The following is a 26612-nucleotide window of genomic DNA, read 5'->3' as shown; positions in this document are numbered from 1 at the left end:
GGCGAGCCGGGCACGGCCGCATGGGCAGGGAGCTCCGCCGGCAGTGCCGGGAAACCAGCAGGACTGGATTAAAAGGCTCGGGAAGGAAACTCCTCCTTCCCAGGATGACGGGGTTCGGCCGGGGGACCCTGGATCCACCTCCATCCCGAGATGGAGCTGATAGGGCAGCCCTGGGGCGGCTCCAGGGGGAACACCAGGTGACAGCCAGCCCTGCTGGATGCTCCTCAGCGAGGGTTTGGGTTTATTCCCCTCTTTTTGTTCCTCCCCAGCTCCATCTCAAGCCCTGCAGCTCATGCATTAAACATTCCCACTCCCCCGGCAGCGCAGGGTGGTTGTTTGGGGTTATTACAGTGCTGTCATTAAAAGCGGGCATTTTCTTTAAAACACCCCAAATTTTCCAGCCGGCCTCTCTGGGCCGGGTGAGTCACAGCCCCAGCTGCAGCAGCAGGGCCATGCCTGAGTACAGCTGAACAAAAGGAAATGTTTGCTCAGGCCGGTCCTTCCCATCCCAACCATCCCAAGGACGGGAGGGACAGGCAGGGAGAACTGGTTATGGGGCAGGCGGGGAAGGGGAAAACACCAACAGCCAACAAGCAGAGGCTTCCCCAGGAAACTCAGCCTCCTCTGGGCCTCACCTGGACCCCGAGCTCCAGGGGAATGGAGGTTTCCAGGCTGAGATCCCACGGGAAGGATCCCCTTTGCTGGAAGCTGTGCTGCAGATATCCATCGCTCTCCAGGCCATCCCATCCCGGAGGATTTGCCTGCCTGGGAGCAGGGAAACCTGGCTGGAGTGGGAGGGAGGGAGCCCTGCCTGTGGGGATGGAGGGAGCAGCTCCACAGGGTCTATTTTATTTTATTTTATTTTATTTTATATATATTACTATATTTTAAAACTTTAAATTTTACGTTTCCTACTCTGTGTTATTATTCACTTTTAATTAACTACACACTCGCAATCTTAGTGTTATTGACAAATTTTGGAAGCTTTCTTTACGGCTTTAGGTTAATTGTAGTGTTTTCTTGAGTTAGAGGTTGTAGCACAAAAGTTTAAAGTTCTCAGCATCTAGAATTCCAACGGCTCATCCTCAGGGAATGCGGTGGGATGTGTTTGGGACAGGGAATGGGAAGGATGGGATGTGCTCAGGACAGGGAATGGGAAGGATGGGATGTGCCCAGGACAGGGAATGGGAAGGGTGGGATGTGCTCAGGACAGGGAATGGGAAGGGTGGGATGAGTTCAGGACAAGGAATAGGAGGGAGAGGGCTGGGAAGAGCCAAACCCCAGTGGGGAGCAGCAGGAAAAGGCCCAGGGGAACTGGGCAGGGCTCAGAGGAACCAGAGCCAGCACTGCACCGAGCTGCACATCCTCAGCTGCCAGAGCAGGGAATTCCCTGTGGGATCAAACTGCTGGGATGAGCCCAGCCGGGCTCCGGGAATGAGATCTGGGAAAGGGCTCTGGGAAAGGGATCCATAAAGAGCTCCAGGAAAGGGCTCCCTCCCACTTGAACTGCAGCAACCACCCCCAGCTCCGTGTCTCGTACCCTAAAACAGCTTCAGGAATTAGAGGAGCCCGGAGGAGCAGCCAGGATGCTCCAGCCGGGAATGCTGGTGGCGTTTCCAGGCTCTCCCAGGCTTTATTCATTGGAGATTTTGGATGAGAACCCATTTTCCACAGCCCAGCACCACCCAAACTCCTGCTGGGAATGGCGTTGCCTCTCCAGGCCTTCCTGGAAGCACAAACCCTGGTGGATCCCTGGGCTGGGAGCTGGAATGGTGGAGTGGCCCCAGAGGGCCGGGCTCCCCACTGGAGGATGCTGGTTGCACTGGTTTGTACTGGGCAGGGGCTGGGGCCATGCCCTGAGCCTGCTCGGCTGGTTTGGGCCGAGGGATGGACAAAAACACACCTGGGGCCGGGATGGGAGCACACCTGGGGCTGGGATGGGAGCACACCTGGGGCTGGGAGGGGAGCACACCTGGGGCTGGGATGGGAGCACACCTGGGGCTGGGAGGGGAGCACACCTGGGGCTGGGATGGGAGCACACCTGGGGCTGGGAGGGGAGCACACCTGGGGCCGGGATGGGAGCACACCTGGGCCGGGATGGGAGCACACCTGGGTGGGATGGGAGCACACCTGGGGCTGGAAGGGACCACACCTGGGCTGGGATGGAGCACACCTGGGGCTGGGAGGGGAGCACACCTGGGGCTGGGAGGGGACCACACCTGGGCTGGGATGGGAGCACACCTGGGGCCGGGATGGAGCACACCTGGGGTGGGATGGGAGCACACTGGGGCTGGAAGGGGAGCACACCTGGGCTGGGATGGGAGCACACCTGGGTGGGATGGGAGCACACCTGGGGCTGGGATGGGAGCACACCTGGGGCCGGGATGGGAGCACACCTGGGGTGGGATGGGAGCACACCTGGGGGTGGGATGGGAGCACACCTGGGGCCGGGATGGGAGCACCCTGGGGGTGGGATGGGAGCACACCTGGGGGGTGGGAGGGGAGCACACCTGGGGCCGGGAGGGGAGCACACCTGGGGTGGGATGGGAGCACACCTGGGGCTGGGACGGGAGCACACCTGGGGTGGGATGGGAGCACACCTGGGGTGGGAGGGGAGCACACCGGGGGTGGGATGGGAGCACACCTGGGGGTGGGATGGGAGCACACCTGGGGCCGGGATGGGAGCACACCTGGGGCCGGGATGGGAGCACACCTGGGGCTGGGATGGGAGCACACCTGGGGCTGGGAGAGGAGCACACCTGGGGCTGGGACAGTGGGATTGGGGCGCTCTGTGATCTCCAGGGAAAGGAGCTCAGCAGGAGCTGGGGCCTCAGTGCTCCCCAAAATCCACCCCTGGGCACGGAGAGCCCAAACCTTCCAGGGCCGGGTGGGTTTTGCAGCTCAGCCCCAGCCCGTTCTGAGCCGCTGAGGATCTCACCCAGCCCCAAGCACCGGCAGGGTTTGGGCCGAACCTGCGCTCCCTCCTCTTCCTCCTGCAGCTGCCACCGGCTCCGACGGGAATAGGAGGGTTTGGAGTCACCCGGCCCGGCCGTGCTTGGGGACAGGAGGGTTTGGAGTCACCCAGTCCAGCCGTGCTTGGGCACAGGAGGGTTTGGAGCCACCCGGCCCGGCTGGAGCTCAGCGCTTCTCCCTAATTACAGCCTGTCCTGGGAAAGTGGCACATGACAGACAGATTCCGCCTGTCCATCACATGAGGGAGCTTGGGCAGCCTGCTCTGGGGGTGCCTTTGGCTTTCCTCCAATTCCAGATTCTTTCCTTCCCCAATCCCAGCCTCTTTCCTTCCCCAATCCCAGCCCCTTTTCCCCAATCCCAGACTGTTTTCCCCAATCCCAGCCTCTTTCTTGCCCCAATTCCAATTTCCCCCTAATCCCAGCCCCTTTTTCCCAATCCCAGCCTCTTCCCTTCCCCAATCCCAGCCCCTTTTTCCCAATCCCAGACTGTTTTCCCCAATCCCAGCCTCTTTCTTGCCCCAATTCCAGTTTTCCCCCAATCCCAGCCTCTTTCCTTCCCCAGTCCCAGCCTTTCCCCAATCCCAGCCCCTTTTCTTCAATCCCAGCCTCTTTCCCCCAACTCCAGCCTCTTTCCTTCCTCAATCCCAGCCACTTTTCCCCAATCCCCTTTTCCCCAGTCCCAGACTCTTTTTTGCCCCAATTCCAGTTTTTCCCCAATCCCAGCCTCTTTCCTTCCCCAATCTCAGCCCTTTTTCCCCAATCTCCTTTTCCTCAATTCCCTTTCCCCCAATCCCAGCCTCTTTCCTTCCCCAGTCCCAGCCTTTCCCCAATCCCAGACTCTTTCTTGCCCCAATCCCAGCCCCTTTTCCCCAATCCCCTTTTCCCCAATCCCAATCCATCCCAAAGGCCCCCAGGAACCCCAGGAACAGCCGGATCGCTCCGGGGCGTTGCTCCTCGCCCATCCTGCAGCACCACTCTGCCGAGGAAAGTTCGATAATCTCCCTAAGCCGATAATTACAGCTTGTTAATTACAGCTGGTTAATTACCCCGCATGCAGAATTGCAGGCAGGAAGGAACCTTTACGAGCCGTGTCAGCCTAATTACCTGAGCAGGGCGAGACATCGAACCAGTTATCAAACCCCGCCGGGCTCGGCAGGGCTTGGGGCTCCTGAAGGGTTTCTTTAGAGTTTCCTTTAGGGTTTCTTTAGATTTTTTTTAGGGTTTCTTTAGGTTTTCTTTAGATTTCTTTAGGGTTTTTTTTTGGCTGAAGCATCTCAGGCAGGTAGGGAAGACTCGCATCCCCCATCCCACTTGGGATCCAGGGAAAAAGAGCAGGAGGCAGAGTCGGGGTGGGAAAAATTCTGAGAAAACCCAGAATTTGGGTTGGTGTGAAGCGTGGAAAACACCTGGACTGCCCAAGCACCCCAAAACTCGCTCCGTCCCTTCCTCAGCCCCAAAGAAAGGCGGCTGCCCGCAGGGAGGCCCCGGAGCTGCTGATCCCAGAGGGAAGAGTCCAGGAAAAGCAGAACAGCGATTTTCCCTGCGGCTGGAACCGGGCCCCGGCTCTGCCCCACAGATCTCCCGATCCGCCCCACACATTGCCTGCCCTGCCCCACACATCTCCCGTTCTGCCCCGGCTCTGCCCCATCGCCTCCATCCCGAATTCCCGAACCCCGGCCGGGCACGGGCACCTGTTGGCACCTCCCGACGGCGAAAGGTCAGCCCGGAGCCCTCGGGGGAACATTCCCCTGCCGCCCCCGGGATTCCGAGCCTGCAGCGCCGAGCCCGAACGACCCCCGGAGCCCCGAGGGGGCACCCGGAGAGAGCAAACCCCCGAAATCCAGCAAAACCTCGGGAATGGAGCGCGGGGGCTGCTCCCAGCTCCAGACTTGGGAATTCGGGAGGGCAGAGGGAGGTTCGGGCAGAGAAGCTCCCGGCCCGGTCTGGGCGTTAAAAACCCCCGGGAATGCTCGGAGAGGTTCGGATTCACCGGGAAACCACGAGACAGATCCAGGGATAAACCAGGATCCCTCCGGGTCCCGGCGCAGCCGCGGGACAGATCCATGGAAAAATCGAATTCCAATGAAATGAGCCCAAATCCACTGGAAATGGTCCCGATTAACTCAGATTCCTTGTTTTCCCAGCCCTGAACTTCCCGGATGCTCATCCGGGGTATTCTGTAGCACAAGCCTGGAAATATTTGGGCTGGAAGGGCTTTAAATCCCACCCCATTCCCCCTCATTCCATGGGGGGATTCCAGGGGGAGGATGATCCCCAAAAAGTCCAGGAATATCCATTCTCCAGTCCTTCCTACCCTCAATTCCAGTGGAAATGACCCCAATTCCAGTGGAAATGATCGCAATTCCAATGGAAATTATCCCAATTTAGATCAGATTCCCACGTGGAGCTAGTCCCAAACGTCCCAGCTCCTGGCCTGAATATCCATCCAGGATATTCCCCAGCAAAATCCCGGAATTATTTATTATTGGAAGGGCCTTAAATCCCACCCCATTTCCCCTCTTTCCATGGGGGGTTCCAGGGGGAGGATGATCCCTAAGAAATCCAGGAATATCTACCCCCCAGCCCTTCCCACCCCTCAATTCCAATGGAAATGATCCCAATTTCAATTATAATTATCTCAATTTAAATCAGATTCCCACGTGGAGCTAGCCCTGGCCTGAATATCCATCCAGGATATTCCTCAGCACAATCCCGGAATTATTTGGGCTGGAAGGGCTTTAAATCCCATCCCATCCCCTCTCTTTCCATGGGGGAATGGCAGCATGGAGACGATCCCTATAAATCCCAGAGACTCCATCCCCACGGAGGGAAGCCGGGGCTGGAAAAGGGAAGCCCGAGAGGGATGGAAAGAAGGAACATCCTCCCGAGCTCTGCTGCTGCTCGCTAATTGCTTGTGGCTTCCAGAATCTGGGGCAGCAGTTTGGGCTGGAAAATGAATATTTAGCTGGGTGTTCATAAACGATGCAAACCCCGCGTGGGCGGGAACCGCTCCTGACGCGCTCCGAGCGGCCCGGGGGGACAAAACCAGCTCCGAGCTCCCTTCAGCAGCCACTGCTCCCCAGCTTCCCTTTGAAAATGAGCAGGGGAAAAAAAAAAAGGAGAGTTCTGCTCTTGCCTCGGGGCTGGGAAAGCGGGAGCACGCAGGGATTTTCCCTTGAGAGCAGCAGGAGAGGGTGAAGCGCATCCCAGGGATGCGGGCAGGTCCCAAAACGCCGCAAATCCGCGCTGGGGATGCCAGGCTGGGGTCGGGGAGGTGAGGAGGGAGCGGGAGCTGGGGACAGCTGGGGGAGCTCCTTGCTCAGGGCTGGGGACAGCTGCCCTCCCTCCAATGCTGTCCATCCCTCGCTGTCCATCTCTGTCCGTCCCTCCCTCCCTGTCCATCTCTGTCCATCCCTCCCTGTCCGTCTCTGTCCATCTCTCCCTCCCTCCCTGTCCATCTCTGTCCATCTCTGTCCATCCCTCCCTGTCCATCTCTGTCCATCCCTCCCCCTCTGTCCATCTCTGTCTATCTCCGTCCATCCCTCCCTGTCCATCTCTGTCCATCCCTCCCTGTCCATCTCTGTCCATCCCTCCCTGTCCATCTCTGTCCATCTCTGTCCATCCCTCCCTGTCCATCCCTCCCAGTCCATTTCTGTCCACCTCTGTCCATCTCTGTCCAGCCGTCCCTCCCTGTCCATCTCTGCCCATCCCTGCCCAGCCCTGCCCTCCCAGCCTGTCCATCCCTCCCTCTCTGTCCATCTCTGTCCATCCACCCCTGTCCATCCCCGTCCATCTCTGTCCATCCCTCCCTGTCCATCCCCGTCCCTCCCTCCCCCGGATCACTTTCAGAGGTCTCACAGGTCCAGCGCAGCCGCCCCCTCGCTCCCATTGCCATCCCAGCCCTGCGAGGAGGAGGAGGAGGAGGAGGAGGGCGGCCGGGCCGGGGGAAGGAGCAGCAGCAGCGGCCGCCAGGGCTCTGTGGGGCAGCTCCGGGGCAGCTGCCGGGGCCGGTGCCGGTGCCCATGGCCGGGGAGATGCCGGGGGAGCCCCGCACGCTGCGGCTGCAGCACGGGAACCGCATCGAGGCCCTGTGCGTGCTGGGCGGCCACGTCCGCGCCGACGTCTTCGGGTGAGAGGGACCCCAAAACTTCCCTTCTCCTCCTGCTCCACCTTCCCCCCTGCTTTTCCCTCTGCAAATCCCTGCTCCTCATTTTCCCTCCTACAAATCCCCGCTCCTTGTTTCTCCTCCTCTTTCCCATGCCCCAGAGCTGCCCCGATGTCCATGGTGAGAGGGACCCCCACAAAACCTCCTTTCCTCCTTCTCCACCTTTCTGCTCACCTTTCAACCCTGTTTTTTTCCCTCTGGGAATCCCTGCTCCTGGTTTTCCCTCCTAAAATTCCCTGCTCCTCATTTCTCCTCTTCTTTCCCAAGCCCCAGAGCTGCTGGGTGGCCACATCCACACCGATGTCCATGGTGAGAGGGACCCCCATAAAACCTCCTTTCCTCCACCTTTCTCCTTCACCTTTCTGCTCACCTTTCAACCCTTTTTTCCCTCTGGGAATCCCTGCTCCCCGTTTTTCCTTCTGCAAATCCCTGCTCCTCATTTTCCCCTCTGAGAATCCCTGCTCCTCATTTTCCCTCCTAAAATTCCCTGCTCCTCATTTCTCCTCTTCTTTCCCAAGCCCCAGAGCTGCTGGGTGGCCACGTCCACATGGATGTCCATGGTGAGAGGGACCCCCATAAAACCTCCTTTCCTCCTCCTCCTCCTCCTCCTCCTCCACCTTTCTGCTCACCTTTCAACCCTGTTTTTCCCTCTGGGAATCCCTGCTCCTCATTTTCCCTCCTACAAATCCCTGTTCCTCATTTCTCCTCCTGCTTTCCCAAATCCCACAGCTGCTGAGCAGCCACACTGATGTCCATAGTTGAGTGGGACCCCCAAAACTTCCTCTCCTCCTCCACCTTTCTCCTTGCTTTTCTCCCTGTTTATCCCTCCAGGAATCCCTGCTCCTCATTTTCCTTTCTACAAATCCCTGCTCCTCCTTTTTCCTCCTGTTTTCCCAATCCCCACAGCTGCTGGGCAGCCACATCCACGCCAATGTCCATAGTTGAGTGGGACCCCCAAAATTTCTTTTCCTCCTCCACCTTTCTCCTTCCTTTTCCCGTTTATCCCTCTGGGAATCCCTGCTCCTCATTTTTCCTCCTGCTTCCCAAACCCCACCGCTGCTGGGCAGCCCATAGATGAGTGGGACCCCCAAACCTTCCTCTCCTCCTCCACCCTCACCTTTCCCTCCTGTTTATCCCCTCTGGGAATCCCTGCTCTTTGTTTTTCCTTCTGCTTTCCCAAACCCCAAAGCCCTGACATGGTTTTGATGCAATTTGTGGGCAAAACCCTCCCTGGGCTTTGCAGAGCTGCACGAATCCCTGGAAAGCTTTGAGCAGCCCTGTATTTACCCCAGCCCAGGGTGGGTGTGACCCACTGGGCTCAGCAGATCCAGGGGCACCTCAGGGAGGTGAGGAGAGCAGAGGAACGAGCAGGAACCCAGGGAGGGACTGCAAAGTAAGGGAAGAACACAAAACCTCTTGACCAAAACCTTGGGAAAGTGGGAAACCCCCACAGCGCCAACCCCGCTTCCCTAAAACAAACCCAACACTGAACTTTGGGGTAATTGTTCCCCCCAAGGGAAAAAGAAGGTGAAAATCTCATTCCAGGCTCGATTCTGGTCGCTGCTGCTGTTGCAAATCCCAGCCTCGATATTCAAGCCAAGCAGCGCAGTTCCAGCTCCCCTGGCACCTCTCCAGGCCAAATCCCTTCCCAGCGGGATCCCCAGATCCAAGAAACCAGGAAACCAAACCAGTTTTTCCATGTGTAATTAAAAGCAATTGAAGGATTTAAGGAACACCCAGGCGGGAGCAAAGGAGCGCTCGGATTTCCTCCCCCCTCGCCAAGGGTGCGGGTTTGGTGGGACCGGCGGCATCCGAGAAACCTGATCAACACCAGGGCTCGGGTGTCGGGGCAAAGAGCCCAGAAATAATAACCTGGAAAGGCAGGGAAATTCAGGAAAAGGAGAGGGGAAGAGCAAGGGCACATCGGACTGGGAGCAGGGCAGCACTGGCAGCTTTGGGGCTGGATAAAATCCCCCAAAAGTGAGAGTTTCCCATGGAAGAGCCTCTCGGGGGATGGCCACGGTGTTTTGAGGAGCTGTTAAACACCATGCTGGAAAATGAACCGGGATTTCTCCATGGAAGTGAGAACCCAGGTTGGTCGGGATTATTAGAGATCCTTATCCACAGCGATGGCTGCAAACCCTCACGGGGCTAAGCCGGGCCTAAACCCGGGTGAATTCCAGTTCCCAGGCAGGAGCAGGGCAGGAAGGTGCCAGCGGTGAGCGTGGAGACGCCGGCGTGCCCGGTCTTGGCCGCGCTCGGGGCAGTGGAATGAATCCCGGTGGGAACGCCGCGCTGGCCCTGCACATCCCTGAGCATTCCGGGTGTTTCTGGCAGGGCGGCCCCCGCCGGGGCCGTGGCCTTTGGCGTGAAGCACACGGAGGGGGTCAGCGTGGACGTGCTGTTCCGCGGCCGCGCCGAGCCCGAGGCCGTGCCCGGCACCGGAGCGCGGTGGCCGCTGGAGGAGGGGACGGTGCTGAGGTTCAGCATGAGCCGGGCCAGCTCCGAGGTCAACGACAACAAGGTGAGGAGCGGGATCCCGGGAGCAGGATCTCCATGGAGGGAGAACATCCTGCCCCAGTGTGGGGTTTGGGGTTTGCAGGTCACCGTCAGCTTTTACGCGGAGGGAGGGAAGCCCATCAACCAAGCCGGGGTGTTCCTCACTGGTGTTGGTGAGTCTGGAACTCCATGAATCCATTGCTGTCCCCTCATGCCTGGAGGAGGGCAGGGATGGGGACAGCAAACCCAGATCTGCTGGCTCTGGGGGTTTGGCACCTGAACCCCCGCGCCATGCCCGGGGATGAGGCAGCTCTGTCCCCACAGGGATCTCCCTGGATGTGGACGCAGATCGGGATGGAGTGGTGGAAAAGAACAGCCCCAACAAGGTACCCAGCCTCCCCCACCCACGGAAAATCCACGGGCTCGGTGGGTCCCGAGCCCGCTGAGCCCCAGGGGTGCTTTAGGCGAGCTGGGCCTGGGGACCAGAGGGACACGGGGCCATCCTGCTGGTCAGCTGTGACAAGGAGTTCCCCTTCATCCCGCCCTCCGACTGCGACAGCGAGCAGGTGTTCAACAGGGAAGGTAACGGCTCCCCAAACGCCCTGTCCCCAAAATCCCCATTGTCCCCTCTCTGTGACCTTTCCTGAGAGGAACCCAGCCCAGGACCCAGCTGCTCCCCACCAGCTGCTGAGCAAGCTTCCCACGTGGGAATTTCTGTGGAATTAACGCCACGCCAACCCCCTGGAGCCGGGCAGGGCTGAGGTTGCAGGGCTGGCACGGCGCGGGCCGGGGATGCTCCGCACAGGTGAGAGGAGCGCGGGGTGAGGCGCGGGGCCGGCAGCCAGGAATCCACCCACCCACCCGTTCCTGGAAAACCCAACCCACGCGGAGCCAGGCCCGGCGGCGCTCCGAGGCCACGGCCCGGCCGCGCCAGGGAGGGCAGGGACAAGGGATGGGCAAAGGGCATTCGGGTCACTGCCCACGGGGCACCAGCTCTGGTTTGCCAGCGTGCCCGGGCTGGTGGCGAGGGAAGGAGATCCAAACCTCAGGAGGGAACATGGAGAGCCCCGCCCGATTTGCTTTGTTTTCCCCCAGATTTGCTGGACATGGCTCAGATGGTGCTGAGGACAGAGGGGCCCCAGCGCCTGCCCCGGGGCTATGAAATCGTCCTCTCCATTTCTGTCAGTGACGCCGACAAAGTTGGGGTCTTCCATGTGCAGAGTAAGGCCTTCCTCACCTCCTGCTCTGCCTCTTCCTCCTCTGCCCCTTCCTCTCCCTCTTTCTCCTTTTCCTCTTCTTCCTCTTCCTCTTTCTCCTCTTCCCCTTCTTTCTCTCCCCTTCCTTTTCTGCCCCTTCCTCCTCTACCCCGTCTTCCTTTTCTCCTTTTTTTCTCCTTTTTTTCACCTTTTTTTCTCATTTTTTTCTCCTTTTTTTCTCCTTTTTTTCTCCTTTTTTCCTCCTTTTTTCCTCCTTTTTTCCTCCTTTTTTCCTCCTTTTTTCCTCCTTTTTTCCTCCTTTTTTCCTCCTTTTTCCTCCTTTTTTTCTCCTTTTTTTCTCCTTTTTTTCTCCTTTTTTTCTCCTTTTCTCCTCCTTTTTTTCTCCTTTTTTTCTCCTCTTCTCCTTTTCCACTTTCTCTTTTTCTCCTTTTCCCCTTCTTCCTCTTCCCCTCTTCCCCTTCCTCTTCCTTCCTTTCCTCCTCTTCCTTTTCCTCCTTTTCCCCTGCTTTGTCTTCCCTTTCCTCCTCCTTGATGATTTTGAGGTCCCCACAAGCCCTTTCCTTCCCATCTCTGACCTTGTCCTCTCCACACTCCTCAGACCATGCCCCCAGCACCCCTTCCCCATTTTCCCCCCATTTTTCCCTATTTCCCCCCATTTCTCCCCCATTTTCCCCACATTTTTCCCTCTTTTCCATCCTGGAAAGCTGTGGGGATGGACAAGCAGAGAGAGGGGGACACAAAACCACACAGCAAAGGGGTGGCAGCAAGCAGCCCAGTGTGGTTTTAAGAAAAGGAAGATTTAAACATAAATAACGTTCGTTTGGCTCCCTGAGAACTGAAATCCTCAGGTGCAGGAGCTGGGAAGTGAAAATGGTGAAAAAGAAGCTGCTTTTGGCTCATTTTCCTCCCCCTGGGTGAATTCAGCTCCATCTCCTGGCTCCCAAGAGAGCTCAGGGATGTGAGGCCGTCCCTGCCCAGGCAGCTCCAGCTGAGGGAATAAACAGGAACCCGGAGGAAACAAACAGGTGGGAATCCCGAGGAAAGAGGCAGGAATTCTGAGGAAACAGGCAGGAATTCCTAGGAAACAAACAGGCAGGAATCTCGAGGAAATAAGCTGGAATACAAAGGAAACAAACAGGCGGGAATCGCGAGGAAACAGGCGGGAATCCTGAGGAAGCAGGCAGGAATCCCAAGGAAATAAGTTGGAATCTGGAGGAAACAGGCAGGAATCCTGAAGAAAGAGGCTTGAATCCCAAAGAAAGAGGTTTGAATCCTGAGGAAACTGGTAGGAATTTCTAGGAAACAAACAGGTGGGAATCCTGAGGAAAAAGGCGGGAATCCTGAGGAAACAGGCAGGAATCCTCAGGAAAGATTCTTGAATCCCAAAGAAAGAGAGAGGAATCCTGAGGAAACAGACAGGAATCCCTATGAAACAAACAGGTGGGAATCCTGAGGAAAGAGACAGGAATCCTGAGGAAATAAAAAACAGGCGGGAATCCCGAGGAAAGAGACAGGAATCCTGAGGAACGAGGCTTGGAATCCCAAAGAAAGAGACAGGAATCCCAAGGAAACAGGCAGGAATCCTGAGGAAACAGGCAGGAATTCCTAGGAAACAATCAGGCAGGAATCCCAAGGAATGAGTCTTGAATCCCAAGGAAAGAGGCAGGAATCCTGAGGAAACAAACAGGTGGGAATCCTGAGGAAAGAGGTGGGAATCCTGAGGAAACAAACAGGCAGGAATCCTGAGGAAACAAACAGGCGGGAATCCTGAGGAAACAAACAGGCGGGAATCCTGAGGAAACAAACAGGCAGGAATCCTGAGGAAACAAACAGGCGGGAATCCTGAGGAAACAAACAGGCGGGAATCCCGAGGAAAGAGGTGGGAATCCTGAGGAAACAGGCGGGAATCCCAAGGAAACAGGCGGGAACCCCGATAAACCCGTGGCGTTCCCGTTTTCCCGCAGATCCGTTCTTCGGGCAGCGCTACGTGCAGGTGCTGGGCCGCAGGAAGCTGTTCCACGCCGTGCCCTACCCCGGCGGGGCCGCCGAGCTCCACTTCTTCGTGGAGGGGCTGCGCTTCCCCGACGAGACCTTCTCCGGGCTGGTGTCCATCCACGTCAGCCTCCTGGAGCCGCTGACCGAGGTTGGGATCGCCGGGAACTCCTGGGAATGGGGCAGACAGGAGGCTGCACCCAGCAGATTGGGATGGCGCCAGAATGGAGGGTGATCCCATCAACCGATCCCAAAAGTGGCCTCAGGGGAGGGTGTTTGGGGGGAATGGTGTGGGGAGTGTCCCTGAGTTCTGCTTGGCTCCCTCAGGGCATCCCTCACTCGCCGATCTTCACGGACACCGTGGTGTTCCGGGTGGCACCGTGGATCATGACCCCCAACACCCTGGCCCCGGTGAACCTCTTGGTGTTCAGGTACAGGTGGTTCTTCCCCAGCCCTACCAGCCCTGGGGCTGGGCTGGGAACAGGGAATTTCCATCCTTTCCATCCTTTCCATCGTTTCCATCCTTCCATCCATTCCATCCTTTCCATCCTTCCATCCTTTCCATCCTTTCCATCCTTCCATCCATTCCATCCATTCCATCTTTTCCATCTTTTCCATATTTTCCATCGTTTCCATCATTTCCATCCTTTCCATCCTTTCCATCCTTTCCATCCTTCCATCCTTTCCATCCTTTCCATCCTTTCCATCTTTTCCATCTTTTCCATCCTTTCCATCCTTTCCATCCTTTGTATCCTTTCCATCTTTTCCATATTTTCCATTGTTTCCATCCTTTCCATCCTTTCCATCCTTCCATCCTTTCCATCCTTTCCATCCTTTCCATCCTTTCCATCGTTTCCATCGTTTCCATCGTTTCCATCGTTTCCATTGTTTCCATCCTTCCATCCTTTCCATCCTTTCCATCCTTTCTATCCTTTCCATCTTTTCCATCCTTTCCATATTTTCCATATTTTTAAAAATTTTCCATATTTTCTATCCTTTCCATCCTTTCCATCTTTTCCATCCTTTCCATCCTTTCCATCCTTTCCATCCTTTCTATCCTTTCCATCTTTTCCATCTTTTCCATCCTTTCCATATTTTCCATATTTTTAAAAATTTTCCATATTTTCTATCCTTTCCATCTTTTCCATCCTTTCCATTCTTCCTTCCCTCCAGCATGAAGGACAACTACCTGTTCACCAAGGAGATCCAGAGCCTGGTGGCCAAGGCCGGCTGCAAGCTGAAGGTTTGCTTCGGCTACATCAACCGCGGGGACCGCTGGATGCAGGTAGGGGGGGGCTCCAAAAACCGGGAAAACCCTTCCCTGCCGGTGCTCCAGGTGGGAATTCCTCTCTTCCTCAGGATGAGATCGAGCTCGGCTACACCCAGGCTCCCCACAAGAGCTTCCCAGTGGTGCTGGACTCCCCTCGGGAGAGAGGGATGGAGCAACTCCCCGTCAAGGAGCTGCTGGTGAGAGAAGGTTCCCGGTGTTCCTGGCATTCCCTGTGGAGCAGCTCCCAGGGTCACGCCCAGCCCACGTTCCCATTTTCCTTGCCCTCGGCTCCGTGCATGGAATTGCCTGGAAAATGAGAGCAGGGCAGCTCCACATGGAGATTCCCTCCCACCCAGCTCCAGCCTCACCCCCTCATCCCTCCCCCGGCCTCACCCAGTCCCAGCCCTCTGGGAAACCTCTGATCCAGGGGGAAAGGAGGAGGAGGAGGTGCCTCTGGGAGTGAAAGGCTCCAGCCGAGCTCTGGGATGGGATTTCTGCCCCTCGAGCATCCCAGGACAGGCTGCTCTTTCCTTTCCTCCTCCTTGCCTGGGAATATCCGGCACCTTCCAAGCAGGAGAGGGTCAGTTTACTTCCTTGGAGGAGAAGGGGATGCAGCCAGCACCAGGAACATCCCTGTGGGCCCCTTGGCTGAGGAAAAGGGCCGGGGCAAGTCTGGGATGGGGCGTTTTGGGAGAGCCCAGCATGGAAAAAAGCTGGATTGGGCGATCCCTTGGAGATATCCCATGGGGAAAGGGCAGGACACCCCAGGCAGCCACAGAGTCGCTGTCCCCAACTCCCAGCCGGGTGCTGGAGCAGCCTCAGCCCCGCCAGGAACAGGAGACAAGGACAAATCCCAGCTTTTGTCCCTTTGGAGAAGGCTGGGGGCTTTGGGGAGCACTGAAATCCATCGTTTCTCATGCCTGGCATGGGAACATCCAGTCCCGGATTCATCCAGCGAATCCGCTGGGTGGCCGTGGGGATCTGCCCTCTTTAGGAATTGCTCTGCCTCGTATTTAGGGCAGCAATTTCAGCCTTGGGAGCTGCTAACGCATTATCCTCCAATTTCTGCTTTGAAGCCTGCCCTAATCCCCAGCCCGACCTTTCCAATCTCATTTTCCAGCTAGGAATACTTAGCCCGGCACCACAGGCACGGGTCAAGCCCTGAGCCCCTGGAAGCCCATGCCAGGGAAAAAGGAGACGGGAGGGAATTATCCCCTCAAAATCAGCCTGGAACTGATAGGACTTGGATGTGACCCGCAAACCTGGGATGAACCAGAGCCCTGACAGTTGAAACCGGGCGGGCTCCGTGGTTTTATTAAACTGAAATTAGTCAGGAGCAGGTGGTTGGTGCTCAGGCTCTCCCTCAGGACCCAGAGAAAAGGGGATCTGATCCCGTCCATCCCCCAAAAATGCACCCCAAAACCACACAGGGAGGCTCAAGGAAAGTTGTGCTCCCTCTACCCCAGCGTCTGCAAACACCCTGGGTTTGAAAAGGGAATTTCTGAGGGGAAGCACCCCCAGCTCTCCCTGCTCACTTTTCCTGAGCTGTGTATTTGGGTTATCCCCATGGAAACCCAGCCCTGATAAGTGACTGGGGTTTAACTCAAACCTCACGGACACCTGATCTCGTCCCAGGAGTTGCCGTGCACTCCGGGCCCGCGTCAAGCGGGCAAAGTGGGATTTGGTCCCATCCCTGCAGGTTTTGCCCTGTTTTTAAACCTCCCTCAGGCTTTGGCACACAGAGCCCAGCGCTAATTACCCCTGCAAGCACAGCTCCTCCAACCCCAGATAGGGTAAATCCTGGAAATCAGCCTTAAGTGGGATTTAAGTGCCGTGCAGCCCTTGGGGTGGCTCTTAGCCCAGGGAAGAGTCACCCTCAGGGGCTGGAGTTCACCTCCCTCCAGAGCCAGCCAGGAACTTGGCTCAGGGCTGCTTAATTAGCTTAATGTGGACACTTAAACCTTGGCTTAATGTGAACATTTAAACCTTGGCTAGAGAGAACAGAGGAGATCTGGTCTGGCTTAATGTACACACTTAAAACTTGGCTGGGGAGAACAGAGGAGATCTGGCCTGGCTTAGTGTAGACACTTAAAACTTGGCCGGGGAGAACAGAGGAGATCTGGTCCTGCTCAATATGGACAATTAAATCTTGGCTTAATGTGAACATTTAAACCTTGGCTAGAGAGAACAGAGGAGATTGGTCTTGCTTAATGTGGACAATTAAATCTTGGATAGAGAGAACAGAGGAGATCTGGCCTGCTTAATGTGGACAGTTAAACCTTGGCTTAATGTGGACATTTAAACCTTGGCTGTGAGAGAACAGAGGAGATCTGGTCCTGCTCAATGTGGACAATTAAACCTTGGCTTAATGTGGACACTCAAACCTTGGCAAGAGAGAACAGAGGAGATCTGGCCTGGCTTAATGTGGACAATTAAATCTTGGCTTAACGTGGGCATTTAAACCTTGGCTAGAGAGAACAGAGGAGATCTGGCCTGGCTTAATGTACACACTTGAAACTTGGCTGTGAGAGAACAGAGGAGATCTGGCCTGGCTTAATGTGGACAATTAAACCTTGGATAGAGAGAACAGAGGAGATCTGGCCTGGCTTAGTGTAGACACTTAAAATTTGGCTGGGGAGAACAGAGGAGATCTGGTCCTGCTTAATGTGGACATTTAAACCTTGGCTAGAGAGAACAGAGGAGATCTGGTCCTGCTCAATGTGGACAATTAAACCTTGGCTTAACTTGGACACTCAAACCTTGGCAAGAGAGAACAGAGGAGATCTGGCCTGGCTTAGTGTAGACACTTAAAATTTGGCTAGAGAGAACAGAGGAGATCTGGTCCTGCTTAATGTGGACATTTAAACCTTGGCTAGAGAGAACAGAGGAGATCTGGTCCTGCTCAATGTGGACAATTAAACCTTGGCTTAACGTGGACACTCAAACCTTGGCTAGAGAGAACAGAGGAGATCTGGCCTGGCTTAATGTACACACTTGAAACTTGGCTGGGGAGAACAGAGGAGATCTGGTCCTGCTTAATGTGAACATTTAAACCTTGGCTAGAGAGAACAGAGGAGATCTGGTCCTGCTTAATGTGGACAATTAAATCTTGGCTAGAGAGAACAGAGGAGATCTGGCCTGGCTTAATGTACACACTTAAAACTTGGCTGTGAGAGAACAGAGGAGATCTGGTCTTGCTTAATGTGGACAATTAAATCTTGGCTAGAGAGAACAGAGGAGATCTGGCCTGCTTAATGTGGACAATTAAACCTTGGCTTAATGTGGACATTTAAACCTTGGCTGTGAGAGAACAGAGGAGATCTGGTCCTGCTCAATATGGACAATTAAATCTTGGCTTAATGTGGGCATTTAAACCTTGGCTGTGAGAGAACAGAGGAGATCTGGCCTGGCTTAATGTGGACACTCAAACCTTGGCTGTGAGAGAACAGAGGAGATCTGGTCTTGCTTAATGTGGACAATTAAATCTTGGATAGAGAGAACAGAGGAGATCTGGCCTGCTTAATGTGGACAGTTAAACCTTGGCTTAACTTGGACACTCAAACCTTGGCAAGAGAGAACAGAGGAGATCTGGCCTGGCTTAATGTGGACAATTAAATCTTGGCTTAACGTGGGCATTTAAACCTTGGCTAGAGAGAACAGAGGAGATCTGGTCTGGCTTAATGTACACACTTGAAACTTGGCGGGGGAGAACAGAGGAGATCTGGTCTTGCTTAATGTGGACAATTAAATCTTGGCTTAATGTGGACATTTAAACCTTGGCTAGAGAGAACAGAGGAGATCTGGTCCTGCTCAATATGGACAATTAAATCTTGGCTTAATGTGGGCATTTAAACTTTGGCTGTGAGAGAACAGAGGAGATCTGGTCCTGCTCAATGTGGGCAATTAAACCTTGGCTTAATGTGGACACTCAAACCTTGGCAAGAGAGAACAGAGGAGATCTGGCCTGGCTTAGTGTAGACACTTAAAACTTGGCTGGGGAGAACAGAGGAGATCTGGTCCTGCTCAATATGGACAATTAAATCTTGGCTTAACGTGGGCATTTAAACCTTGGCTAGAGAGAACAGAGGAGATCTGGTCTGGCTTAATGTGGACAATTAAATCTTGGCTTAATGTGGGCATTTAAACTTTGGCTAGAGAGAACAGAGGAGATCTGGCCTGGCTTAATGTACACACTTCAAACTTGGCTGGGGAGAACAGAGGAGATCTGGTCCTGCTTAATGTGGACATTTAAACCTTGGCTGTGAGATGAGAGGAGATCTGGCCCTGGCTCCAGGCCTGGACTCTGCTCCCAGTTGTTCCAATAATTGTCCCAATTATTCCTGCATCTCCATGATCCCGAGACCTTTTTCCTGTCCCCTTTCCTGTCCCCTTTGCTGTCCCCTCGCTGTCGCTGTCCTCGCCCTCCCCACAGGAGGATAACACCATGGGAGCAGCGGGGACTCAGGGCATTTCCTTTTTCCCAGGGCCCCGATTTTGGCTACGTGCACAAGGAGCCCCTCTTCGAGGCCGCAGCCAGCCTGGACTCCTTTGGGAACGTGGAGGTCAGCCCGCCCGTGTCCGTGGCTGGCAAGGAGTATCCCTTGGGAAGGATCCTCATCGGCAGCAGCTTCCCCGCGTAAGAGAGGGGGAAACGCAGATTTGGGAAAAACACGGGTTTGGGAGCAGAGCCTCAACAAGAGCCCTGAAATACCACCAAAATCGGGGTGATTGGGTCAATCAGACACTGCCTGAGCAGGGTGGGGGCTCCCAGCTCCTCCACCTCAGAGAAAATTTATATCCAGGCAGATGTTGATGGGAATATCCCCTCAATCTGAGTTTCCAGGCAGAACACCCCCTCAATTTGAGTTTCAGTTTAATAATTGGGAGGTATTGATGGGAATATCTCCCAATCCAAGAATCCAGGCAGGTTTTGATGGGAACATCCCCTCAATCTGTGTCCAGGCAGATGTTGATGGGAATACCCCCCAATCCAAGTGTCCAGACAGATGTTGATGGGAATATCCCCTCAATCTGAGTGTCCAGACAGATGTTGATGGGAATTCTCCCCCAGTCCAAGGATCCAGGCAGATGTTGATGGGAATTCTCCCCCAGTCCAAGGATCCAGGCAGATGTTGATGGGAATTCTCCCCCAGTCCAAGGATCCAGGCAGATGTTGATGGGAATTCTCCCCCAGATCCGCGGGCCGCAGGATGACCAGGCTGGTGCGGGATTTCCTCTACGCCCAGCGTGTCCAGGCCCCCGTGGAGCTCTACTCCGACTGGCTGGCCGTGGGCAACGTCAACGAGTTTGTCAACTTTGTCCCCAGCTCTGACAAAAAGGTACCCCCAGACTGCCCCAGGGTTCCTCCTCCAGGACACCGATCCTGCTGGGAAAACCCTGGAGCTTGGGTTTCATTCCCCACCCCAAAATGAGGGATCTGAACACAAAAAAAAAAAAGTGGTTTTCTGGGCTATTAATGAATGCAAATAGAAGGGAAAAGATGCCTGCAAAGGTGTCCAAGAAATTCCAGCCTTAAGATTCCTGGGGATTTGCAGCAGCTCAGCGTCTCCCAAAGGTTTTTAGAATATTTCTCTTCCCTCTCTTGTGGCTTTAACTGCCTCTGACATGGGTTTTTCCCTCAGGGAAACCGAGCCTTGACCAGGATGGTTCCAAAAACCAAAAGGAATATTTATGCCCGCATGTTTTCAGAACACTTCTCTTCCCTCTATCATGGTTTTCCCTGCTTCTCACATAAATTTTTCCCTCTGGGAAACCAAGCCTTGACCAGGATGGCTCAGAAAAAAAAGAGGAATATTTATGCCCACATGTCCTCAGATCATTTCTTTTCACTCTATCGTGGCTTTGGCTGCTTCTCGCATAAATTTTTACCTCAGGGAAACCAAGCCTTGACCTGAATGGTTCAAAAAAGGAATATTTAAGCACATAAACACTCCATGGGTTAAACGAGGCACTAGATAACAGCAAAGACTCCCGATTTTAAGAGTTTCAGCTCAGGTTTTTGCAGAAGTGAGTCCTGGGGTGCTGCAGGGCTGACCCTGCTGTGTTCCCACAGAGATTCCGGATGCTGCTGGCCAGCCCGGCCGCCTGCTACCGGCTCTTCCGCGAGAAGCAGAAGGAGGGACAGGGAGAAGCCACCATGTTCAAAGGCAAGGGGACAGCGCTCGGTGGCACAGCCAGGGCCACGCGGGGACATTTCCCCGCTGGGTGTCCTTCAGCAGGATGCCTGCCCGCCGCCCCCAGCCTCCTCCGGCCCTATTTCGGGAAAGCGAGTGGGATGGGAGGGATAAGGGCCTCCGCGTAGAGGGGATGTTTGCTGCCAGGGATGGAGCCTCTGGAAATGCCAGCGGAGCTCCAGCACGGAGCAGGACAACTGGCAGCTCTCGTGTGCCCCCAGATTAGCAGCATTGTGATTTTTGATCCCTGACGGGGATGGGAGAAGGTCTCTGTATCTCCAAGGATATGGAGCTCCAGCACGAGCAGGACAACTGGCAGCTCTTGTGTGCCCCCAGATTAGAACTGGATTTTTTCCATTTCGTTGTGATTTTGATCCCTGACGGGGATGGGAGAAGGTCTCCATATCTCCAAGGATATGGAGCTCCAGCACGGAGCAGGACAACTGACAACTGTCCTGTCCAAAATCGAAATGGATTTTTTCCATTTCATTGTGATTATGATCCCTGACAGGGATGGGAGAAGGTCTCCATATCTCCAAGGATATGGAGCTCCAGCATGGAGCAGAACAATGGGCAGATCTCATGTTGCCTTAGATTAGAACCATTTTTTTTCCCTTTTATTGTGGTTTTGATCCATGGCAGGGTTGGGAGAAGGTCTCCATATCTCCAAGGATATGGAGCTCCAGCAGGGAACAGGACAACTGGCAGCTCTCCTGTCCAAATTAGAACTGGATTTTTTCCATTTCATTGTGATTATGATCCCTGACGGGGTTGGGAGAAGGTCTCCGTATCTCCAAGGATATGGAGCTCCAGCACGGAGCAGGACAACTGGCAGCTCTCCTGTCCAAATTAGAAATGGATTTTTTCCATTTCATTGTGATTATGATCCATGGCAGGGTTGGGAGAAGGTCTCCATATCTCCAAGGATACGGAGCTCCAGCATGAGTAGGAAATCTGGCAGTTCTCCTGTCCAAATTAGAACTGGATTTTTTCCCATTTCATTGTGATTATGATCCTGATGGGGTTGGAGAAGGTCTCCATATCTCCAAGGATATGGAGCTCCAGCATGGAGCAGAACAATGCGCAGATCTCGTGTTGCCTTAGATTAGAACCATTTTTTTTCCCTTTTATTGTGGTTTTGATCCATGGCAGGGTTGGGAGAAGGTCTCCGTATCTCTAAGGATATGGAGCTCCAGCACGAGCAGGACAACTGGCAACTCTCCTGTCCAAATTAGAAATGGATTTTTTCCATTTCATTGTGATTATGATCCCTGACGGGGTTGGGAGAAGGTCTCCGTATCTCCAAGGATATGGAGCTCCAGCATGGAGCAGAACAACGGGCAGATCTCGTGTTGCCTTAGATTAGAACAATTTTTCCCCTTTTATTGTGATTTTGATCCATGGCAGGGTTGGGAGAAGGTCTCCGTATCTCCAAGGATATGGAGCTCCAGCACGGAGCAGGACAACTGGCAGTTCTCCTGTCCAAATTAGAAATGGATTTTTTCCATTTCATTGTGATTTTGATCCCTGACGGGGTTGGGAGAAGGTCTCCATATCTCCAAGGATATGGAGCTCCAGCACGGAGCAGGACAACTGACAACTGTCCTGTCCAAAATCGAAATGGATTTTTTCCATTTCATTGTGATTATGATCCCTGACAGGGCTGGGAGAAGGTCTCCATATCTCCAAGGATATGGAGCTCCAGCATGGAGCAGAACAATGGGCAGATCTCATGTTGCGTTAGATTAGAACCATTTTTTTCCCCTTTTATTGTGGTTTTGATCCATGGCAGGGCTGGGAGAAGGTCTCCATATCTCCAAGGATATGGAGCTCCAGCATGGAGCAGGACAACGGGCAGCTCTCCTGTCCAGATTAGAACTGGATTTTTTTCCATTTCGTTGTGATTTTGATCCATGGCAGGGTTGGGAGAAGGTCTCCGTATCTCCAAGGATATGGAGCTCCAGCATGGAGCAGGACAACGGGCAGCTCTCCTGTCCAGATTAGAACTGGATTTTTTCCATTTCGTTGTGATTTTGATCCCTGACAGGGATGGGAGAAGGTCTCCATATCTCCAAGGATATGGAGCTCCAGCAGGGAGCAGGACAACTGGCAGCTCTCCTGTCCAAATTAGAACTGGATTTTTTCCATTTCATTGTGATTATGATCCCTGACAGGGAGAAGCAGAAGGTCTCCATATCTCCAAGGATATGGAGCTCCAGCATGGAGCAGAACAACGGGCAGATCTCGTGTTGCCTTAGATTAGAACAATTTTTTTTCCCTTTCATTGTGATTTTGATCCATGGCAGGGTTGGGAGAAGGTCTCCATATCTCCAAGGATATGGAGCTCCAGCATGGAGCAGGACAACTGGCAGCTCTCGTGTCCAGATTAGAACTGGATTTTTTCCATTTCATTGTGGTTTTGATCCATGGCAGGGTTGGGAGAAGGGTTCCACATCTCCAAGGGTTCCTCTGGTGGGAGCCCAGCTGTCCCCAGACCGGGGTGACCCCATGGAGGGGGGCACTCTGGAGAAACCCACCAGATTCCCCTGGGCAGGAAGATGGATGACAGGACTTTTCCAATGTTCTTTCCAACGGGCAGAGATTTCCTTTTGTCGGCTTCCCAAGCTTTCACCCCAGCCTCAAGAAATTGGGAGTTGGGGCTTTTGGGGCTTTATTTTTTTGGCTTTTTGGGCTTCCACCATCTCTATACCCTACCTCAAGCCAGGCTCCTGCCATCACTGCTTCATTTTGAGGGCGTTTTGCACGTTTAGGGTACTCGGGGACAGACACCAAGCGCATGACCATCAACAAGGTGCTGTCCAACGACGTCCTGGCGCAGCAGAACCAGTACGTGCAGGTAATCCCCACACTGCGGGTCACAGCCCCCATTTCTGGCAGGGACCGCCCTGGTGTGGCACAAACCCCGCAGGGAGTGGTGGAATTTGGGCCCCTCTCTGCTCTGCTCCGTCCCCTGCAGCGCTGCATCGACTGGAACAGGGATATCCTCAAGAAGGAGCTGGGCTTGCTGGAGGAGGACATCATCGACCTGCCGGCCCTCTTCAAGCTGGACAAGCAGGGAAAAGCTGTTCCCTACTTCCCCAACACGGTAAGGATGGTTGCCCACCCTTGGCTCCTCCCCAAAAAAAACCAGCTCCATCAGCCAGGATGGGTCCCCAAAGTTTTTCTAAAAAAGAAAAATCAGCTGTCTAGAAAAGGGAAATGTCTCCAGGATAAACACAGGTCTAACACAGCTTGGTGGTTTTGGGGTTTTGAGGCAAAACCCTTTCAAAGCAGTGAAATTGCAAGGTGAGAGGCACGTTCTCCCCAAAGTTTTCCCCCCAAAAAACCCCATCTGTCTAGCAAAAGGAAATATATCCTGGCAGGCAGGCATGGATAAATGGATAAACATAGGTCTAACACAGCTTGGTGGCTTTGTGGTGCTTGCAGTGGGGTTTTTTAAAAAATTGGTGAAATTGCAAGGGGTGAGGCATGTTTTAATGATAAAAAGGGGGAATTCTGTTGGATTTGGAATCCTGAGGGAGGGCAGCTGCAAAAACGGTGCTGAGGAGGGTGGAGGAGGGTGATCAGTGTCTTTCCTTTGACTTCATCCCTCCCGACACTGCTGGTGTCAGCCTGCAGGTCACCATGATCGTCCTGGCCAGGGATCTGGGCATTCCTAAACCCTTTGGCATCACCCGTTCTGATGCCAACATCCTCTGGTGTCACCCACAGGTCACCATGATCAACCTGGGCATCCCCAAGCCCTTCAGTGTCACCCATTCTGATATGGATGTGCCCTTGGTGTCACCTGCAGGCCACCATGATCGTGCTGGCCAGGGACCTGGGCACCCCAAGCCCTTGGGCATCACCCATTCTGATGCCAATGTCCCCTGGTGTCACCCCATAGGTCACCATGATCAACCTGGGCATCTACAAGCCCTTCAGTGTCACCCATTCTGATACCAATGTCCCCTGGTGTCACCTGCAGGTCACCATGATCGTGCTGGCCAGGGACCTGGGCATCGCCAAGCCCTTCAGTGTCACCCATTCTGATACTGATGCACCATTGGTGTCACCTGCAGGTCACCATGACTGTCCTGGCCAAAAATCTGGGCATCCCCTAGCCCTTGGGCATCATCCATTCTGACACCACTGTCCCCTGGTGTCACCCCGCAGGTCACCATGATCAACCTGGGCATCCCCAAGCCCTTGGGCATCACCCATTCTGATGCCAATGTCCCCTGGTGTCACCCCATAGGTCACCATGATCAACCTGGGCATCTACAAGCCCTTCAGTGTCACCCATTCTGATGCCAATGTCCCCTGGTGTCACCCCACAGGTCACCATGATCGTGCTGGCCAGGGACCTGGGCACCCCAAGCCCTTGGGCATCACCCATTCTGATGCCAATGTCCCCTGGTGTCACCCCACAGAGGTCACCATGATCAACCTGGGCATCGCCAAGCCCTTCAGTGTCACCCATTCTGATACGAATGTGCCCTTGGTGTCACCTGCAGGCCACCATGATTGTCCCGGGCATCCCCAAGCCCTTCGGCATCACCCATTCTGATACCAATGTCCCCTGGTGTCACCCCGCAGGTCACCATGATCGTGCTGGCCAGGGACCTGGGCATCCCCAAGCCCTTCAGTGTCACCCATTCTGATACCAATGTGCCCCTGGTGTCACCTGCAGGTCACCATGATCGTGCTGGCCAGGGACCTGGGCATCCCCAAGCCCTTCAGTGTCACCCATTCTGATACCAATGTGCCCCTGGTGTCACCTGCAGGTCACCATGATCGTGCTGGCCAGGGACCTGGGCATCCCCAAGCCGTTTGGGCCGGTGGCGGGCGGCGAGTGCTGCCTGGAGCGGCGGATCCGCGCGCTGCTGGAGCCGCTGGGGCTGTGCTGCCGCTTCCTGGAGGACGTGTCCTCGTACCACGGCAGCCTGGGCGAGGTGCGCTGCGGCACCAACGTCCAGCGCCGGCCCTTCGCCTTCCAGTGGTGGCACTTCACGCCGTAGCCAGGCCTCTTCTTCATCTTCTTCCTCCTCTTCCTCCTCCTTCTCCCTCCACCTTTGTCCTCAGCGTGTGTTGTTTGAAATTCCCTTAATAAATGATTTTGCTGTGAGGAAAAAGTTGGGGAATTAAATAACTGAATAATTAATAATAATTAATAATTTCATCGGGAATAACTGGGAGGGAAAGAGAGGGAGTGCTCAGAGGGGTGGGGGAGTTACTAAAATCCTCCAAAATTGTCTCTACCACTGTTTTTGTGGTGTTGGCAAGTCAGGCGTCACTTTATTTAAACTCAGCCAGGGTTTGTATGTGGCTGATAGAGCTCCAGCCTCCACATCAATACAAAATGCTTTTGTTTATCTACATATCTTTAACAAAGAAATCAGTGGTCATGGGTTCTAATAGCACTCTTCATTCTGTCCACTATTGGTTATTGATATCTCACTCTTCATGCTAAGCTGGGCCACATTCTTCAGTTCTTTAATCATCCTTTTCTTGCCTTTTTCAATTGGGAATCCCCAGCTTTCCAGGCTTCAATCTTCTCTGTGTCTTCTTCTTACTCCAGTGTCCTTAAAGGTCCATAAATTTGCGATCCCAGATGTCCAGTCTTCAAATCCCTTTGGCTTTATTGAAGTTTGTCAGAGTTACCTTTAACAAACTCAAGGTTTCAGTGATTTGATGATCAAAACAGAATCATGAGCCTGTGAAGAAGTTTTAAATTGTGCCGGCTAAAAGTGGGCACTGCTTACAAGTAATTATAACAATTAATTAAAAACTAATTAAGAAAGTTACATTATTTCCAACAGGGGCATTTTTTTGTCAGGGGCTGCCCAGGGAGGTTTGGCGTGTCCATCCCTGGAGGTGCCCAAGGAAAGCCTGAACATGGTACTCAGTGCTCTGGGGACAAGGTGGGGATCAGCCCCAGCTTGTACTTGAAAATCCTGGAGGGACCTTGGAGAGCTTTTTCTACCTTAATATCTCTGGGACTCTTTGCTCCCCAGCACCCACCATTTGCCCCATTGGTGTTGGGGCAAGTCCCCTTGAGGCGGGGGGTAGCAGCACAGGTACCTCCATGCAAAACAATGATGCTGGGAATTAACGGAGAGAAAACAAGGGAGATTTAGGAAAGAAAAAGGGAAATTTGGGAAAGAAAAAGGGGATTTTGGGCGTCCTGCTCCCCTCCCACAGGCTGCGCCACACCCAACATGGCGCCTCTCCTGAGGGCACCGCCACACTCAAAATGGCGGGCGCCCCTTCCCGTCAGCGCAGCAAGATGGCGGCGGCGCG

General features: G+C 54.2%; 1 protein-coding gene across 1 annotated transcript; it reads left to right on the top strand.

Moving 5' to 3' along the window:
- The first annotated feature begins 6872 nt into the window (after positions 1–6872).
- Positions 6873–25428, top strand: LOC135456681 (protein-arginine deiminase type-2-like). Its single transcript, XM_064730702.1, has 16 exons — positions 6873–7101; positions 9475–9661; positions 9740–9809; positions 9961–10022; positions 10101–10218; positions 10732–10857; positions 12818–12996; positions 13173–13276; positions 14019–14130; positions 14205–14312; positions 18600–18751; positions 19310–19454; positions 20189–20282; positions 23081–23166; positions 23287–23415; positions 25097–25428. The coding sequence occupies exons 1-16, from the start codon at positions 6995–6997 to the stop codon at positions 25328–25330; spliced, it is 2013 nt and encodes a 670-aa protein (XP_064586772.1). The 5' UTR covers positions 6873–6994; the 3' UTR covers positions 25331–25428.
- Positions 25429–26612: the final 1184 nt, after the last annotated feature.

Source organism: Zonotrichia leucophrys, chromosome 21 (assembly GCF_028769735.1).
Source record: "Zonotrichia leucophrys gambelii isolate GWCS_2022_RI chromosome 21, RI_Zleu_2.0, whole genome shotgun sequence".
NCBI classification, from domain to species: Eukaryota; Metazoa; Chordata; class Aves; order Passeriformes; family Passerellidae; genus Zonotrichia; species Zonotrichia leucophrys.
The sequence above is the reverse complement of the archived record's forward strand: the minus strand, read 5'-3'. Positions and strand labels throughout refer to the sequence as shown.

What these genes read in the sequence shown, in the direction of transcription:
- LOC135456681 (XM_064730702.1), top strand. Translation starts at nt 6,995, where the DNA reads ATGGCCGGGGAGATGCCGGGGGAGCCCCGCACGCTGCGGCTGCAGCAC. An exon ending in GGTGTTCCTCACTGGTGTTG is followed by an intron (nt 9,810 to 9,960) that starts GTGAGTCTGGAA and finishes CTGTCCCCACAG; the next exon opens with GGATCTCCCTGGATGTGGAC. An exon ending in TCCTGGAGCCGCTGACCGAG is followed by an intron (nt 12,997 to 13,172) that starts GTTGGGATCGCC and finishes TGGCTCCCTCAG; the next exon opens with GGCATCCCTCACTCGCCGAT.